General features: G+C 37.9%; 1 protein-coding gene across 1 annotated transcript in view; it reads right to left on the bottom strand.

Annotated features, from left to right (window-relative positions):
• Positions 1-8,320: 8,320 nt before the first annotated feature.
• Positions 8,321-18,018, bottom strand: part of PALMD (palmdelphin) — a 46,556-nt gene continuing 36,858 nt past the window's right edge. Inside the window, exons 4-8 of the mRNA XM_014851519.3 lie at positions 16,088-16,202; positions 15,919-15,952; positions 15,684-15,797; positions 12,916-14,013; positions 8,321-8,676 (exon numbers count right to left, since the gene is read on the bottom strand). Of these exons, the coding sequence (XP_014707005.3) occupies positions 8,633-8,676; positions 12,916-14,013; positions 15,684-15,797; positions 15,919-15,952; positions 16,088-16,202 (1,405 nt within the window). The 3' untranslated portion in view covers positions 8,321-8,632. The remainder of the gene's footprint in view (positions 8,677-12,915; positions 14,014-15,683; positions 15,798-15,918; positions 15,953-16,087; positions 16,203-18,018) is intronic.

The raw sequence follows: 18,018 nt of genomic DNA, 5'->3' as shown, positions 1-18,018 counted from the left end.
CCTTCAGGGCAGTTGCAGTCAGCTGTGTGCGTGGTGCTGGGGGGCAGAGAATCTGCAGTGTTCCTGGCATAGGGAAACAGAGGACTGAGATCTGGGCCCGCTACAGCTGTCAGGGAGTGGGGAGTGGAGGTAATCCTGGAAAGGAAAGCACTAGAGAGGGGATCCCAATTCCTGTTTGCCCACAGCTCTGGTTGATCCCTGAACATGTTCACCTTCATGAAGCAGACACAAAGCAGCAGATCAAGGAATAAAAGTTGACCTGAGATTGGAGGTGTAACACGAGACACAGAGCTTGCAGTCCAACCCAGTTAATTACCTGCTACAACAAAAGGAGCAACGTTCATTGGAGAAAAATAAGAAAATCTGATATTTTTATAACCTAATATTTTATGATGTACAGATGACAATCCAAAATTACCTGACATAAGAAGAACCAGAAAACTCTGGCCCATTCTCCAAAGCAGGGACTGGCTAAAAGGCCTGATAGGAAATATTTTAGGCTTTGCGGACCACAGATAGTCTCTGTAGCATAATCTATTTTTTTTAACAAACCTTCAAAAGTGTGAGAAACCATTCTTAGCTTGTAGGCCGTACAAAAACAGGGATGGAGGGGCCAGCCTCGTGGCATAGTGGCTAAGTTAGTGTGCTCTGCTTTGGCAGCCTGGGGTTTGCCATTTCGGATCGTGGGTGTGGACCTAGCACTGATTATCAAGCCATGCTGTGGCAGGCATCCTACATATAAAATAGAGGAAGATGGGCACAGATGTTAGCTCAGGGCCAGTCTTCCTCAAAAACAAAACCAAGAAAAAACCAGGGATGGATTTGGGCTGTGGGTCATAGTTTGTCAACCCCTGCTCTAAAGAAAGACCAGTCAATGGGGACCAACCTTTGAGATTTCTTAGATGATCAGATTCAGGAGATAAGGATTTTAAAGCATCTATATTAACTATTCTTGATGATGTAAAAGAAAATATACTTTCTATAAATAAAAAGATGATTCGAAATAAAAACAATACAAAGGACCATATGGAAATTAGAGAGCTGAAGAAATAAAATGTTTGAAAAAATTCACTGCAGAGACTTAATATCAGAATGGAGATGACAGAAAAAAGAGCCAATGAAGTTGAAGATAGATAAATAGAAATTACCTAATGTTTGAGGAGAAGAAAGAAGAAATTTTGTAAAAGAATTGAACAGAGTCTCAGGGACCTGTTAAATGATAACATCTTTTAGTGTGATCTCAGAAGGAGAGGAGAGGAAACAATTACCGAAAAATCCTCAAATTTTCTAAAAGACTTCACTTTTCTGATTCATGATTCAGGAAGACAACTCAAGTAGGAAAATATGAAGACAGTCATGCTCACGCAAATCATAGTTAAACTCTTGAAAGCCAAAAATACAGAGCAAATCTTGAAAGGAGAAAGAAAAATGAAACCTTACATACAAGGGAACAAAGATTTAGTGAACATCTGACTTCTCGTAGGAATCTATGGAGGCCAGAGAAAGTGTAATAACATGTTTAAAGTGCTGAATGAGAAAAAAAATGTCAATAAGAATTCTGTATGCAGAAAAAATATCCTTCAAGAGTGAGGGCAAAAATGAAAACGTTTCTGGCTGAAAGACACCTAATAGAATTTGTTGCTAGCACATATGCACTACGAGAAATCCAAAAGGAAGTTCTTCAGGCTGAAGAGAAATAATAAATGGGAACATGAATCCTCAAAACGGAGGGAAAAGCACTCAAAATGTTAAATAATTGGTCAATATAAAACCCATTTTTTTGGAATTTTCCTACTTAAATTCGTTATAATAAATATGTCTGTTTAAAACAAAAAAGAAGTCTACATTGTTTTGTGGAGTTTATAATGTATGCAGATGTAATATATATAACAAGTTCGTATTAAGGATGGGAAGGAATATGGACCTGTATAGTTGCAAGATGTCTGCATTTTATATAATGTTATATAATGCTAGTTCTAAGTGAAAAGTTTTAAGTTCTTACATGAAAAGTTAAGGATGTAGGAGCCAGCCCAGTGGCACAGCAGTTAGGTTTGCACGTTCCGCTTCAGCTGCCTGCATGCGGTTTGGATCCTGGGTGTGGACCTACACACCACTTGTCAAGCCATACCGTGGCAGGCATCCCCCATAGAAAGTAGAGGAAGATGGGCACGGATGTTAGCTCAGGGCCAGTCTTCCTCAGCAAAAAGAGGAGGATTGGTGGGAGATCTTAGCTCATGGTTAATCTTCCTCAAAAAAAAAAAAAAAAGTTAAGGATGTATATTTAATTTCTAGAGAAAAAAAGCAATAAAAAGCAAAAGCCAATAGAAAAATTAACATGAAATTCTAAAATTATTTAAATAATTTAATTAAAAAGGCCAGGAAGGAAAAATAAGGAATAAAAATCAGAGGGGACAAATAGAGAACAAATAATAAAATAGTGGGCCAAAACTCAACCATGTTAACAGTTACATTAAACACTAGTGTACTAAATACTCCAGTTAAAAGAGAATGTCAGATGGATAAAAAAACAAAACCCATGATGTGATTTAAATATAGAGGCAGATATGTTGAAAGTAGATGAATGGAAAATGATATACCATGAAATAGTAAGCATGAGAAGCCTGAAATGTCTATATTTATACTAATTAAATTCATTTCCAGCTAAAAAGTACTATCAGAGATAGAGACCTTTCTTTTTTTTTTTAAAGATTTTTTATTTTTTTCCTTTTTCTCCCCAAATCCCCCCAGTACATAGTTGTATATTCTTCGTTGTGGGTCCTTCTAGTTGTGGCATGTGGGACGCTGCCTCAGCGTGGTTTGATGAGCAGTGCCATGTCCGCACCCAGGATTCGAACCAACGAAACACTGGGCCGCCCGCAGCGGAGCGCGTGAACTTAACCACTCGGCCACGGGGCCAGCCCCTAAGAGACCTTTCTTTTTTTAAAAAATTATTTTACTGAGGTCATATTGGCTTATAACATTGTGTAAATTTCAGGTGTACATTATTATATTTCAATTTCTGTATAGACTGCATTGTGTTCACCATCAATAGTCTAGTTTTTATCTGTCACCATACATATGTGCCCCCAACCCTTTTGCTCACCCCCTACACCCGTCTCGTCTGGTAACATCTGTTCTTCTTAACTATGTGCTGTTTGTTTATCTTCCACATATAAGTGAAATCATACGGTATTTGGCTTTCTCTGTCTGACCTACTTCACCTAGCATAATACTCTCAAGATCAATCCATGTGGTCAAAATGGCACAGTTTTGTCTTTTTGTCTTTCTCGTGGCTGAGCAGTATTCCATTGTATATATATATACTACATCTTTATTGATTCATCCATTGATGGGCACTTGGGTTGCTTCCACATCTTGGCTATTGTGAATAATGCTGTGATGAACATAAGGGTGCATAAATCTCTTTGAATTATTGATTTCACATTCTTTGGATAAATGCCCAGTAGTGGAATAGTTGGATCATATCGTATTTCTATTTTTAATTTTTTGAGAAATCTCCATATTGTTTTCCTCAGTGGCTGCACCAGTTTGCATTCCCACCAGCGGTGAATGAGGGTCCCCTTTTCTCCACATCCTCTCTAACATTTATTATTTCTTGTCTTGTTAATTATAGCCATTCAGATAGGTGTGATGATATTTCATTGTGGTTTTGATTTGCATTTTCCTAATAATTAGTGACGTTGAACATCTGTTCATGTGCCTGTTGGCCATCTGTATATCTTCTTTGGAAAAATGTCTGTTCATATCCTCTGCCCATTTTTTGATTGGGTTGTTTGTTTTGTTGTTGTTGAGTTGTATGAGTTCTTTACATATTTTGGAAATTAACCCCTTGTCAGATATATGATTTGCAAATATTTTCTCCCAGTTGGCGAATTGTCTTTTCATTTTGTTACTGGTTTCCTTGGCTGTGCAGAAGCTTTTTAGTCTGATGTAGCCCCATTTGTTAATTTTTTCTTTTGTTTCCCTTGCCTGAGGAGACATGATATTCGAAAAGATACTGCTAAGACCGATGTTGAAGAGTGTACTGCCTATGTTTTCTTCTAGGAGTTTTATGGTTTCATGTCTTACATTCAAGTGTTTGACCCATTTAGAGTTAATTTTTGTGTGTTGTGTAAGCTAATGGTCCACTTTTATTCTTTTGCACATGACTGTCCAGTTTTCCCCCATACCATTTATTGAAGAGACTTTCCTTTCTCTATTGTATGTTCTTGGTTCCTTTGTCAAAGATTAGCTGTCCATAGATGTGTGGGTTTATTTCTGGGATCTCAGTTCTTTTCTGTTGATCTGTGTGTCTGTTTTTGTGCCAGTACTATGCTATTTTGATTACTACAACTTTGTAGTATATTTTGAATTCAAGGAGTATGGTACCTCCAACTTTGTTCTTTTTTCTCAGGATTGCTTTGGCTATTCAGGATCTTTTTCGTTCAAGATAAATTTTAGAATTTTTTGTTCTATTTCCATGAAGAATGTCATTGGGATTCTGATTGGTATTGCATTGAATCTGTAGATTCCTTTAGGTAATATGGGCATTTTAACCATGTTTATTCTTCCAATCCATGAGTCTGGAATATCTTTCCATTTATTTATGTCTTCTTCAATTTCTTTCAATAGTGTCTTATAGTTTTTAGTGTATGGGTCTTTCACCTCCTTGGTTAAATTTATTCCTAGATATTTTATTCTTTTTGTTGCCATTTTAAATGGGATTGTATTCTTGATATCTCTTTGTGCTGGCTTGTTATTAGTGTATAGAAATACGACTGATTTTTGTATGGTGATTTTGTACCTTGCAATTTTACTGTATTTGTTGATTAAGAGAAACCCTTCTTAATGATTAAAGCATTAACTTATCAAGAATACATTACAGTCATAAATATTATGTGCCTAATAACAGACTTCAAGCACGTGAAGGAAAAGTTGACAGAATTAGAGAGAGGCAGCCATTCAGGATAAAAACACTCAACAAATGTGAAATAGAAGGGGATATCCTCAACCTGATAAACGCATCTAGGAAAAACCTACAGCTAACATCATGCTTAATGGTGAATGATGGAAAATTTTCCCCTTAAGATAAGGAACAAGATAAGGGTGTCTGTTCTTACCACTTTTCATCAACACTGTATTGGTGGTTTTAGCAAGGGCAGTTAGGCAAGAAAAAGAAATAAAAGGTGTCCAGATTGTGAAGGAAGCAGCAAAACTATCACTTTTCACAGATGAAGTATTCTTATATATAGAAATTCCTAAGGAATACAGTAAATAACCACCATAAGTAATAAACGAGTTAAGCAAGGTTGCAGGATACAAAATCAATATACAAAAATCAACTGCATTTCCAAACACTAGCAGTGAACAATCTGAAATTGAAATTAAGAAAATAATTCCATTCACAATAGCATCAAAGAGAATAAAATAGGAATAAATTTAAGGAAATGCAAGACTTGTACACTGAAAACTACAAAACAGTATTGAAAGAGACTAAAGAAGATCTAATGAAATGGAAAGACATCTCATGTTCAAAACATTTCAGGGCATGTGTCAAAGATGCACAGGAGCCAACTGAAAGAGCTTTTAATGGCCAAAGCTGGAAGAATTGGGCAAGAAATTGTGTTGGATTATAACTCAAGTGTGTAGTAAACATCCATGAGTCTATATTGATTTAAATTAATGATTAAATAAACAAATGGGGGAGAATATACAAATCTCCTGAGCAGAAAATATTGAAATAATTTATGTAGATATTCAGCCCTCAAGGAGAGGGAACTAAACTCCCTCCCTACTGTTTAAGTGTGAGCTGTGCATAGTGACTTCTTTCCAAAGCATAGAGGATAGAAAGGGGGGGAAAAGAATAATTTTACAGTGGAGCAACCTGACAAACACTACATTAGCCAGGTGATCAAGGTCCACTTCAATAGTAATAAACCACGTTGAAAGTATGTACTCTTGATTTGATGTGATGAAAACGGCTCTTTAATTCTGTGATCCTCCTCCCCAAACTCATGACCACAGTCTAATCATGAGAGAAACATCAGACAATTTGCAACAGAGAGACATCTAACAAAGTACTTGACCAGTAATTTTCAAAACTGCCAAGGTTATCAAAAACAAGGAAGGTCTGAAAAGCAGCAGCCAAGAGGAGCCTAAGGAGACATGACAACTAAAAGTAATGTGGTTTTCTGTATGGGATCTGGGAAAAGAAAAAGGACTTTAGGTCAAAACTAATGAAATCTGAATAAACTATTAGACTTTAGTTAATAATAATGTATCACTATTGGTTCATTAATTATAACAAATGTACCACACTAATGTAAGATGTTAACAATAGAGGAAACTGGGTGTGGGGTATATGGGAACTTTGTATTATCTTTTCAATTTTTTTGTTAATCTAAAATTGTTCTTAAAAATAATGTTTAATATAGTTAACTGTGGATACAATGACTCTTGGGAGCATGTGTCTCCTCATTTGGGGAGAGGGTGGGATCTTTGTATAAAGGATAGTTGTATATTATTAGATGGAAACAGTTTTTTTTTAGTTCCTACAACCTTCAAAGGTATATAGAAGGATAAATATGGAAGCTGAGTAGAAAAATGGGTGGACTGTGCTAGTTTAATGCTTCATCTTTATTTTCATTGTTTAACGCTTCATCTCCAAATCCCCTCTTCTTTGCCCTGCCTTGTGATACTGACCCTGTAAACGTCTCTGTTGCCAGCTGATGCAATGTTAGGCTTTGCCATAGAGGGTGCTGGAGGGATGCTTCAGGGTAACAGCGACAAGAAGGAACCTCACTTCCGTTTCCGCTTCCCGGCTTTCTTTCCTTTTCCCTGAGCATAGGAGTCAGCGGACTGGTGTGTGGATGGTCAATCTCATCTCAGCAGCCTGACTGACCAGTTCCAGCTTTGCACTCAGGTCCCACTCTGCCCACTCTGCCCACCCAGCAGCCACTTCTGCAGCAGCTCCAGCCTCATCGCCAGGCAGAAGACCAGCCCTAGCCTCCCGCATCTTCTGGCCATGGTGGACAATTTCTATGCACAAGCCTTGGCCCATGCCCTCTGGCAAGGGGGTGGATGATCGACCAGCCAGATGCTGGCTCACGCTGCCTGAGGTGAGCTGGTGTTACATAGCCTCCCCTTGCACTCTGCATCTTTTCCCTTTTGACCCATTCATTCATTGATTTATTGATCATTTACTAGGTACCAGGTAGTGTTCTAATAAACATGTGTGTATGAAAACCAAAAACAAAAACCAATACTTTAATCACAGGATGGCAGAGCTACAAAAGAATATGCAGGTTTGACAAGTCACTTATGCTAAAGTCAGAGCCATGAAAGGGAAAGAATGGGACCGTTGGTCCTGGAATAGGGGTATTTGTGTAAAAGTGTCTCCAAAATTTGAACCTCCAGATTTCCCAGGACATTCCAGGCCAGCAGAGGAGCTCTCTCCTCCTAGAGAGCAACTGCCCCTTGCCAACAACCCATGTGAGGCTGATGCTTCCCAGGTTAATGTTTTATCTCATCAGGATCTGCTTCTTTGACCTCTTATTGCCTCCACACTAGTAACTAAGATAAAGTCTCATCATAGTCTCACCAGGGAAATTCAGTTTCTGCCATGAGAGGAAACAGACTGTTCACTGAAAGACGTACAGGACCTGGGTAACATGCATTGGCGTGATCCAGGGAAAGATGTGTGGGACTGGATTTTGAGGGTGTTGGGTGGAGGGCAGTACAATAATGCAGAGCAGGAGAGAATTGGCATGGAAGTATTATCCTTCAAATCAGGATTTAACATCCTGGCAAGAATACTTAGGAATGGCACGCTGTACACATTGTTATTAAGTTTCAATATTAGGATTCTAACTTGTTTAGAAGAATTGGTCAAACCTTAGACCAGATTTGTGTGCTTTGAGTATATGGGAAGTCTTCCATCCCACAGTCTTTGTTCGTAATCAGTCATTGCACAATGGGGTTCACATCGAACAGAGTAAAAGAAAGGATGATATTTCAAGAACAATGAATGTGCCAGTTATCATCTGCAAAGTCATAAACACTATTGAAATAATCCAAATCCAGTCCTAAAACAGGAGGATAATTATTGCATGCACCTTTTGGATGTATGCAAAGGGTTTGAAGTTTCTACCAAATCAATTGAATTGGTCCTTAGTAGGAGGATGTCTTAAAGCCTTGTTGATTTGGGATGGCATGTTTACTTGTTAGAGTTGAAGATGAATATTTCTGCAATGGCTTCCTATGATCTTTCAATCTTTGTATTAGAAAGATTATAATGTCTATTAATAGAATATAGTCAGGCTATTTTAAATAACTTTATTCTTAAATTTAACAAGCTCTTATTAGAAATGCTTTGGTATCAATACAATAAAAATATGCTGGTTCCCCCCCCACCCCAATGAATTGTGTCAAGCATCTGGAAAAGATAAGCATTTATTCTCCCCAGCTTTTTTGGAATTTTTCACAAATAATGACTACTGCTTATTCACATGGCTTAATATGGGTATAATTATAATTTTTTGTTCTCAGAAAAAACCCAAAATATCCAGAAGAGATATTTGCAAACATTTCTTAGTTTCTTCTCCAAGGGATGTTTACATAGATGGTACAACTCTCAGATAACTTTTTTCCCAAGCTTTGCCATTCTCATTCTTAAAGCTGCAAATAAAAGAAAAAAAAATAGAGAGAGAGTTATTAAAAAAAAGGCTTACTTTTCACTCTAAATGACCATTTCATAGAATGCAGGAAAGTTTGAAACATACCTCAGATGATTTTATCCAGCAATGTGAGCATTGTTTTAGTAGCACAAAAAGATAGTAGAAATAATAAGCTATGGTTAACTTTGGGCAGAAGCAGGTTCAGAACTAGAAGGAACCTATTTCTATAAATAGTAGAAAAATTAGTAGAGCAAACAAAGCATAAGTTGAGTAAATATAGGATTAGTGCACAATTTCACTATTAGCCATAGATAAATTCCTATAGGTCAATGACTGTGTTTTGTGCATATTTCTGAGCTATGCACTACTAAAGGAAAAAAAATAGGTATTGACACTTAAACTCTGATTCATGTTTGGGTTATATTTTAACTCATCTACTTGGTTATCCCAAGGGGTTCCATCCTTGGATATAGAATGATAAAAACAAATTTATTTATAAATGAAACAAGGTAAACCAGTAATTAAGAGTTGGAGTAATTATAAAATGCCTTTGTCAAGATGTTATAAGTATATTTTCAAATGTCAAATCTATCTTTTTTTGAGCGTATTCCACTGCTAATGACATACTGGATATAGAAACCATTTCAGAAAATGTAGATTTAGAATTCGTAACACTCCTCTGATGTTCTGGTATCATGCCCTTAATATTTAGAACTTCTCAGTATAGCTGCCTCAGTCATGTCCCAGAAGCTGAGAGATGCCTGCAAGGCACTGATGATTACATTCATGTGTAATATGGCCCAAGAACCAGCCACTTAACTGATTGCACAATTTTATCTAATGAAAAAAATTAAAAAGGGAAGGCGTGTTCTCTCATTTCTTGGCCATATGTTAGTTGTTTATTAGCAAATGAATGAACGTGTCTCTAAGAAGCTCTTTTTCACCATATGAGAATGAATGGGGCTCCAGTACTGTAATAAGACCGTGATCTTTTTGATTGTCACTCTATATGAAATATTTTCATTTAACTGAAGTCCAAGAGCATTATTTCCCTTGGAAACTTAAGAGGAATGATCATTTCTACTTGCAGGACTCAGAATACTCCCTGAATTTAAGAACAACTGGTAGAGTTTCCTTTGCCCTGTAGCCAGGAAGATGGTCTCTACTGTGGGAGATGTTGGATGGTGAAACCTGGGGTAAGAACTGCACTTCCACAGCAGGGGGTAAACTGAAGGTAGAAGGCAAGGTTTTATGAAGTTCCTACTCTTGGATTTTTTGGACCTCTACTTTGCCCATACTGAAAAAGAGAGCAAGGGCAAAGTTTATTTGAAGGGACTTTTTAAAGGTCCCTTTAGGCAGGGGCAAAGTCTTCCTCCCTACAATCACTCCTCACCTTGAGACTGAGTAAATTAGGCATACCCTGTGTGCTGAGGACATTCAGTGAAGCTCTTAAAGGACATCCTGGAGGTGCTCAGAAGTGGGACATCCTCAGGAGTGGGGTAATCCAGTCACTCACTGTCCCATTTCTTCAGGGGGAAAAAGAATTCTAGATTGTTAAAGTCTGATATTCCTTTCTTTGGCCTATGACAAGTAAATGGTATGAGTTCCAGGTAGATGTGTGGGGCCAGAGCATGTTAGCAAAGGGAAGGCCCTTAGGTGTAGCAGCTAAAACACCTGGGCCATCAACTCTCCTTTTCACTTCTCTTTTCTGCTCTTCTCTGATCTCTACCTCCTCTCCCGATAGCAATTCAACTCAATGTAGTTTTGGCTGGTTGAACTTGGTCGAAGAGAGCTTGACTCCTTACTTTCAGTATCCCCTGGCTCCTAATAGTTGCCATAGACTGGCAGTTTTGGCACCAATAGCGGATGAATCCCCCAGAACTGAAGTTCCCCACCACTTCATCCTGAAGACTGAAAAGTGAGATCTCTAAGATGGGAGAATAGAGCTAGAAGGAGTACAAGAATAGGTTGGAGAGGATTACCAAAGAAAGCCAGCTCTCTAGTTGGTGGGCACAGCAGTGGAGTCCCTGTAAAATCTTACTGGGGTTCCTCATTGATGGAAATGCCAAGCAGTGATCTATATCTTAGAACATGACCCTGTTACAGTTACATTAGCAGATGGACATAACTTTGCCTAAATTTTTTTTGTCAGGTCTTATCCTGTTCAAAGTTTTGACTAAAAATTTTGTCTTTAGGATCTCCAAAATGCACCTTATCCCATCTTTCTTCCTCCTTCATGCTTTTTTCCAAGTTAAAAATTGTTCTTAGATAAGCCTTTGATAGCCACATTTACAATAAGAGAAAAGAGACTAACAATTCTTAACTATTATGCTTACCAGAAATATTTATATTTAATAGGGGACCTGTATCATAAATAAAGGAATTGGCTGAAACGGTGGATTTTCAAGTTTCAATAAGCATTTTGGGAGTAGGGGGCGGGTAGGGAGAGAAGCTCAATCTACTTGGTGCTTGTGAAATGGAAGGGCATAGGCGGCTATCTATTCCACGTACATGGGTGCTCCCTGGGGCATATGTCAATATGATAGACTTATTTTTAAAACCCATTAAAAAAAACTTATTGGCTCTGTAATCCATGCACTGAATTGGCAAACAGGAATGTAAAACAATATCATGATGAAAGGCAAGGAATTTGGAATATTCTGTTTATAAGATGCTTTGATTGATAGTACAGAATTTGTATTGTTACTTTGTCTGGAAAAGCTCTTCCTGTTTTCATTCTTTTAGGTCAGTGGCATGATTAGTGTTGTCTGGAAACATTAGTCACTTCCTGTCTTTTTCTATGGGGTAAATGTGTTGACATGAGGAGGCGAGAAGGAATAAGGGTGTTCAGGAGCTGGCTAACATCCAAGTTCAAAAATGGGAGGCTTTATAAGGGGTAATGTCATTACTCTTGACCATGAAAAGTATACTCCTTTTTTCTAAGTCTTCTGTGTTGCTGTTTTAAAAATGAATTTAAGAGGTAAAGTTTGATCAACAAACAAAGCTCATTCTTAAAACAGAAAGGAACCTTTAGTTTTAGCAGGTTTCCATTGTAGGGACACACCATTCAACTCTGATTTAGGAAGATAATATAAACGTACACCAAGACGTTAGAAATTCTTCAGAAAATTAAATTTATAATTGGCATGCCTAATTTAACTACTTAAAAGAATGGAAGAGGTCTATTTTATTGTACTATTGGTAACTCAAGATTGGGTTTATGGGTTGCAGAGGAAGAAACTTTCCTGAATTGTGCAGGTACTACTACACTTCTGTAGAATTACCAGGTTCTGTTTGCTGGATTAGCTGGGACTTAATAGCTATTGCTTTTTAATGAGCATTCTCCCATTAGAGAAATTTAAAATTACCGTCCCTTTCACACATCCAGTACCTATATGTCTGGATAATTTGACTTATGTCTTTAGCCAAGGTAAGTACAGCTATTATAACTGATTTTGTGAGATTCTTATTCTTTATAAATGATAAGTAGAGTGCAATTTACAAGTGATAACAATTAATCTAAAATTGATAAGCTATCACTTTTGTAGAAAAAAGCGTCATTTTCCATTTGATGCTAAAAAAGCTAGATAGCTATAAAAATTTACAGAGAATGAGAGATGCAAATATACAGAAAATAGAAAAAATAAATTTGCTAAGTTAGAGAAGACTATGCAAAGTTAAACGTTACAGATAATGGAAGAAAAACTGATATTCTATTTTAAAATTATAAAAATTAAGGAAATAAAGTTAATAAAACTATAAAAGTATAGAGAAACAGATATAGCTAAGTAGTAAAATATCACACTGAGAATAAAATTTGTTTCTTGTTTTTTCCTTGCAAAATTAAGGCAATGTGTTAACTTATGTAGGAAGTTTAAATCACAGAGAGGCACAAAAAAGTAGCTGGCATCAGATTCTGGTAGGAAAAGTTATGATATTGATGACCCAACATATTAGTGATCCAGATACACTCACACACAGTACTATACTGTGACCTCATTTCAGGTTACTGAGGTCAATCAATGCAATATCCAAATAAGACCATGATTTTCTTTTTCCATTTTCCTTATCTTTTGAAGTGATTTATTGACTTTACTTATGGTGATAATGTCAGCATTCTTAGCATGTATTAGTCTATAAGGTGCTCCAAAGAACTGAAAGCAAGAGGATTTGTTAACAACACAAAGAGAAGATTGTCACATAACTAAACAGCAGCGGCAAGCCTTATCATTTTTATTACCTGTTAAAGACGGATCCTCAGTCCCATCTCCAGCTATCTGCACATCAAGCGGAGAATGGTGGACCGGGCTGCCTAAGCTTTCTTCTTGCTCTTTCAGGGATATGGAATTTTTGTGGGGAGATTTATGGTTTGTGTTTTCATGAGGATTAACTTCCGGTCTCTTGCGAGGAAGTGGTGTTGGTTTGGCAGGCTGGTAAACCTGACTATAGGGAGCTATGGGATGGTAGGATGGCTTCTCAGCTTCTCCTTCACCCTCCTCCTCCTCATCATCAATCACAACCAGCTCAGCGTGGATGATCCCGTCATACCCCATCAGACGCTTCTTTTCTTCTTCATTGTCTTCTGCCTGCTGATACCCCATGAAAATCATCGTCACAGGTTCTGTACCATCCATGTCAGGAGGCAGGGAATGAACTATATTATATCTAACATCTTCCTCATCCTCTTGGCAAGTAGGAGAAGAACCCTCGCGTTCTGACTTCCCAACTAGTGCTTTGCTGGGACTCAATCTTGCCTCTGGAGAGCGTGCATACTTGTCCTGCAGCACATTCGATTCTTCCCAAGGAGTCATCAGCCTCTTTTGTAGGGTGTGGGGTGTCTCCTCTGTTTGTGGAGTCATTGATCGGGGATGAGGTATTGGCCGAACAGGATTGATATGATTGAAGCTGTTGCCACTCTCCTCTGAAAATCCATTGTCCATATTGTGTGTGGATTCATTCATATCATTTCCCAGTCCATTAACTTTAATCTTTATCCTTTCTTGAAAGTTTGGTCCAGGGGTTACCTTCTCTCTCTGTGGAGTAATAGGCCTGCAAAATGGATTGGCATATACAGGCTCGTGATACTCTGTGGGAGATTTAGAGTTTCTCTCTGAAGCTTGTCTTAAAAGTTCCTCTACCTCAACTGGTGCCAGGCCATCGGTGCCGTTGTATGCTGCACTGTGATTAGAGCTTACTGCATATACTGACTTTTGCCCGTCGTCATAAACTTTTATGCCTGTACCTTTAAAGTCATCTGATGGGAGAGGTATTGAAGACAGGACTGTACTTTCTCCAGTCTTCAAGTCTTTTTCAACCTTAATTTCCATGGCATACAAAGCTGTCAAGAGACAAATTTGATCTTTGATTTAGTTAACTTTTCCTTTTGTAAACTAGCTTGTTTCACAGTGCTTATTTTTATATTAAGTATACCCTTTGATGTTCTTTTATGTAAGATGTCTGTTTTTTAGTTTCTAACTTTATTCATTAATTACATAATGACCCACACTGTAATGACACGGGTTTTTGTGTGAGGATGTATGGAATTGCTGAAAAATTGAAAAGATTGAAGAAGAGAAGCTGATTGGAGAAGAGAAGCTGATGGTTTCCAAAAGTAAGGATTTTCATTAGGGAACCAAAAGCTATCCTCATTCTAATTAATAAATCCAACAAGACAGATTTACACTTTTTTCTGTCACTCAGCGAGAGGAATCAGATCTTTTCTTGAGTTAGGAAGAATATGTCGCACTACGCATCACTGTGAGTGAAAGACCCAGCACAGTATGTTTTATTAAGTTCCATCCCTGCTGCATAGGCCAGAGGTCTGTTGAAATTACAGAGGAGTTTTCACACCAGGGAGGTTGTTTCAATGTGGAACTGGGAATGCAGGGGGAGGGAGAAGGCTAGAATTGCATGCTTCTCCTCTTGCCCTATGTTTCTTTTCATTTTCACTCCCACTTTCAAGTGGAAGAAGGGCTAAAAGTAAAGCCATATGAGCTGTACTGAAACAATTGGACTAGAGAGAACTGGTTGATTTTGCAGGAAGCTCAGATCTGCTTCCTGGCCCAGGTAAGATCCTTATGTCTGGAATTTTAACTGGCAGAGTAAAGGTAATAGGATTATGGCAAAATTACAATACGGCAGTGCTTGTCTTTCTTGTGTCCTCCCACCTTCCTTTCTGAACCCATCTGAGAATATTTCATCCCTCCTCCACAGCCCGATGGTTCTTGGCCTTCCCTAGCTACCCAGCTAAACTGCAGACCCTCATGTACCCTTTCTATCCCCCTTCTGCACTTTCTTCTTCTCTTCAGCGTTTTTACTCCCTAACATGATATATTTTATTTACCTAATTTTTTGTCTATTTTCTCCCTTAGAATGTCAGCTCCATGAGGGCAGAGATTATTGCTGTTTCACTCACTACTGTATTCTTAGTGCAAGAACGGAGCTTGGAATATAGCATATGTTAAGTAAATACTTGTTGAATGAATGAATGAATGAATGACTGGTACCTGGAGAGTGTAACTTCTCTTTCCAGTGTAAAATTCAAAGGTTCCCTCTCTGCTCCCATACAAGCCTTCATTTCTTCTAGAGGCTTTGAAGTATTAGTTCTATGAAAATCATTCCCATATGGGGGTAATAATGCCTAAACTTCCCAAAGGGAGTTTTTTCATTTTCATAAAGGATCTTAGTAACCCGAGAGAATGTCTACTGCGGGGAAGCGTTGGGAGAGATATTTTTGAGAAGGAGAGCTTTGCTTTGGAGAGCTCCTTGTCTCCTTCAGGACTTTATCTTCCTTGTCCCTATTTAGTTTACTAGGAAATAAAATAGATGGAATAAATACCGTAACCCCGTTACCCCTACCTATGCAAGTGACTCACATACCTCATGGAACTTTGTAAAATGGACCATTGCTTGACCTGAAAGTGTAGCATGTCAAAGCAAGTTGCTACTATTTGACATTGTAAAATCCGAATTTGAGAACCTACCATTGAAGACAGATTTCTCACACACCTTTTCTATTTTGTTCATCATCCTCTATTCCTTCATTTCTTTCCTTCCTTAATCTGGAAGGTACGTAGGATTTTGGAAGGTCAGGGATATTAGCATAGATGTCTTCAATTGACTCTGCAAAATTAATATTAATTCAAAATACATTTAGAATATGTTTATAATAATGGGAAAAATTTCACTGGGCTTATCAAAAAATATCTTAGTTGGATATAGAATATACTGCTCAAAAACATACCTCCCGATGTTTCTTCTTTTTCCACCTTCACAGACTATAAGAAAAAAGAATTCTCTATGATCAATACAGTTTAAAAAGTGAATTCTAAATGTGGATATACTTTGAAGAATTACATACTATTTGTGGACTTTGAGAGGGCATCATAGTTTTAAAATTAGTTAATGCTCACCTTTATTATATCTTCTGTTGTCCTCTCAATTAATTTTAGTTTCTTTAAAATTGCCTCTTCATTGGTTGAGATTTGCAATTCAGCCTTTTCAAGATCTTGGATCTCTTTCTCAAGTCTGACAACAAAAAGGTATACTTTTTATTGCTGAAGACAGTACACATGCACAGATCTCAACTATATCTTCCCCATACATAAACTTCCCTTGGAATATTGCATGTAAGTATCAGGATACCTTCGAAGAACATAGCATCACATTAAACATCACATGTAGTACATAGAAGATACCTAATACCTGACTTTGATTTACCAATTTTCGATTCAAGTTTTAAAAGTTTTTTTTTTTTTGACAAAGGGAATTCTCAGGTAAAGTATTTGAACCTTGCTTCATTCCTTGATGCACTTACTAATGTTACTTCCAAATGAAATCGAGAAACTTCTTTTATAAAGAGACTTAAGTTTAAAATTGAACTGAAAGGAATGGTCCATTTGTAGTTATTATGCAGTTCACCAATTTTTCTTACCAAGTCTCCATATACATTATTTGGAGAAAACATTATCATTATGTTTTTTCTAGCCAATCAACACTTTATAACATTATAATTATTAAACTTGATTTAATAATCATAGCTCTGTAACACTTAGAAGCTCTGCGTATCATAACATAGAAAATAACATTTTGTTTTAATTTCACAGTTTCCTAAGAGTTGTGCCATATTATTGCGAGGTGGGTGAGGAGCCGAGAAATGGACAAAATCTAGTATAGTGGCCTCAGGGGCAGCTGTTTATAGAGACTAAATTTTCTGGGAACGAAAAGGGGAACACATGGCCTGGTAAAGAATAAGAGAACTTATAGGGACAAAGAGATAGGCATTTGAAATTGGACTGTTGCAAACATTCCAAGCTGGTTCCTTGACCAGCGTACAGCTGCATGTCAGATTCAAGTTAACTCCAGGGTGTGGCGTCATGACCTCTATCCTGTATAAAAACAAACAGCCACTGGCATTCACGCAGTTAGTAAGGCTGGCCTTTGGCAGCCATGAAACACACATCATTTCTCAGCCAAATACTCTCAGCTCTAAAGTCAGCTGCCTCAGAGGATGGCTGATTAGATACAGCAGCTAGTTCAGGAGATGACAGCTGTGGGTATTAGTGTCAGCTAAGATAACTGTCAGTTTTCTTGGCTTCCTTCTTTAAGATAGGCATGGATCTGGCAGCTTGAAAATCCTGTGCCATTGTCACACTAATAAAAGCCCAAGATATGGTCTGTTTGACCATTCTCCTACTCATCGCTTCAAGGTTCTGACTTTCCCACTGCCTCTCGCCGTTTGTAGTTGGCCATTTATAGTTGGTTTTGTAGCCGAGAAGATTTTCTGGTGTATCACAGAACTCCAAGTAAAATGTAGTACCCCCGGTTTCTTAGAAAGAAGAATTACTGAGGTGCGACTCCTATTCTGTTAAAATCCCTCCATGTCTATGGTGGCACATTTGCCCATCAGTAGATGTGGGAATAGATGTTGGTTGGCAGAGTAGAAAGTTCTATACTAAAAGTGATAGATGTGGATTGTTCTGATTCTGCTACTCACTACTTGTGAGAGCCAATTCCCTTAACCTCAAGCACGTTGAATATAGCTGATGTTAGATGTTAAGTGTTATTACGGTATAATTAAAAGTTTCTGCAATACCCTGTGTCCTTTCTCCTTCCATGCCCGGTTGCACAGGGTCCTCTACCTGACAGCATGTCAGAGACAGTCTAGTGGGGAGCCATTGGGTAGAAAACGAGGAAGTTCAAATTAACACCACAAGCAGCCCTGGGATCTCAGAATCCAGCTGTGGAACCAAGCGGACCTGGGTTTGAATCCTAGTTCATCTGTCAATTTCCTGTGGGACCGAGACAAACACTACACCTCACTAAACCTCAATGTTTTCATTTA

This window comes from Equus asinus, chromosome 16 (genome assembly GCF_041296235.1).
Source record: "Equus asinus isolate D_3611 breed Donkey chromosome 16, EquAss-T2T_v2, whole genome shotgun sequence".
NCBI classification, from domain to species: Eukaryota; Metazoa; Chordata; class Mammalia; order Perissodactyla; family Equidae; genus Equus; species Equus asinus.
Note: the sequence above shows the minus strand (reverse complement) of the source record. Positions and strands in the feature narration are given on the sequence as shown.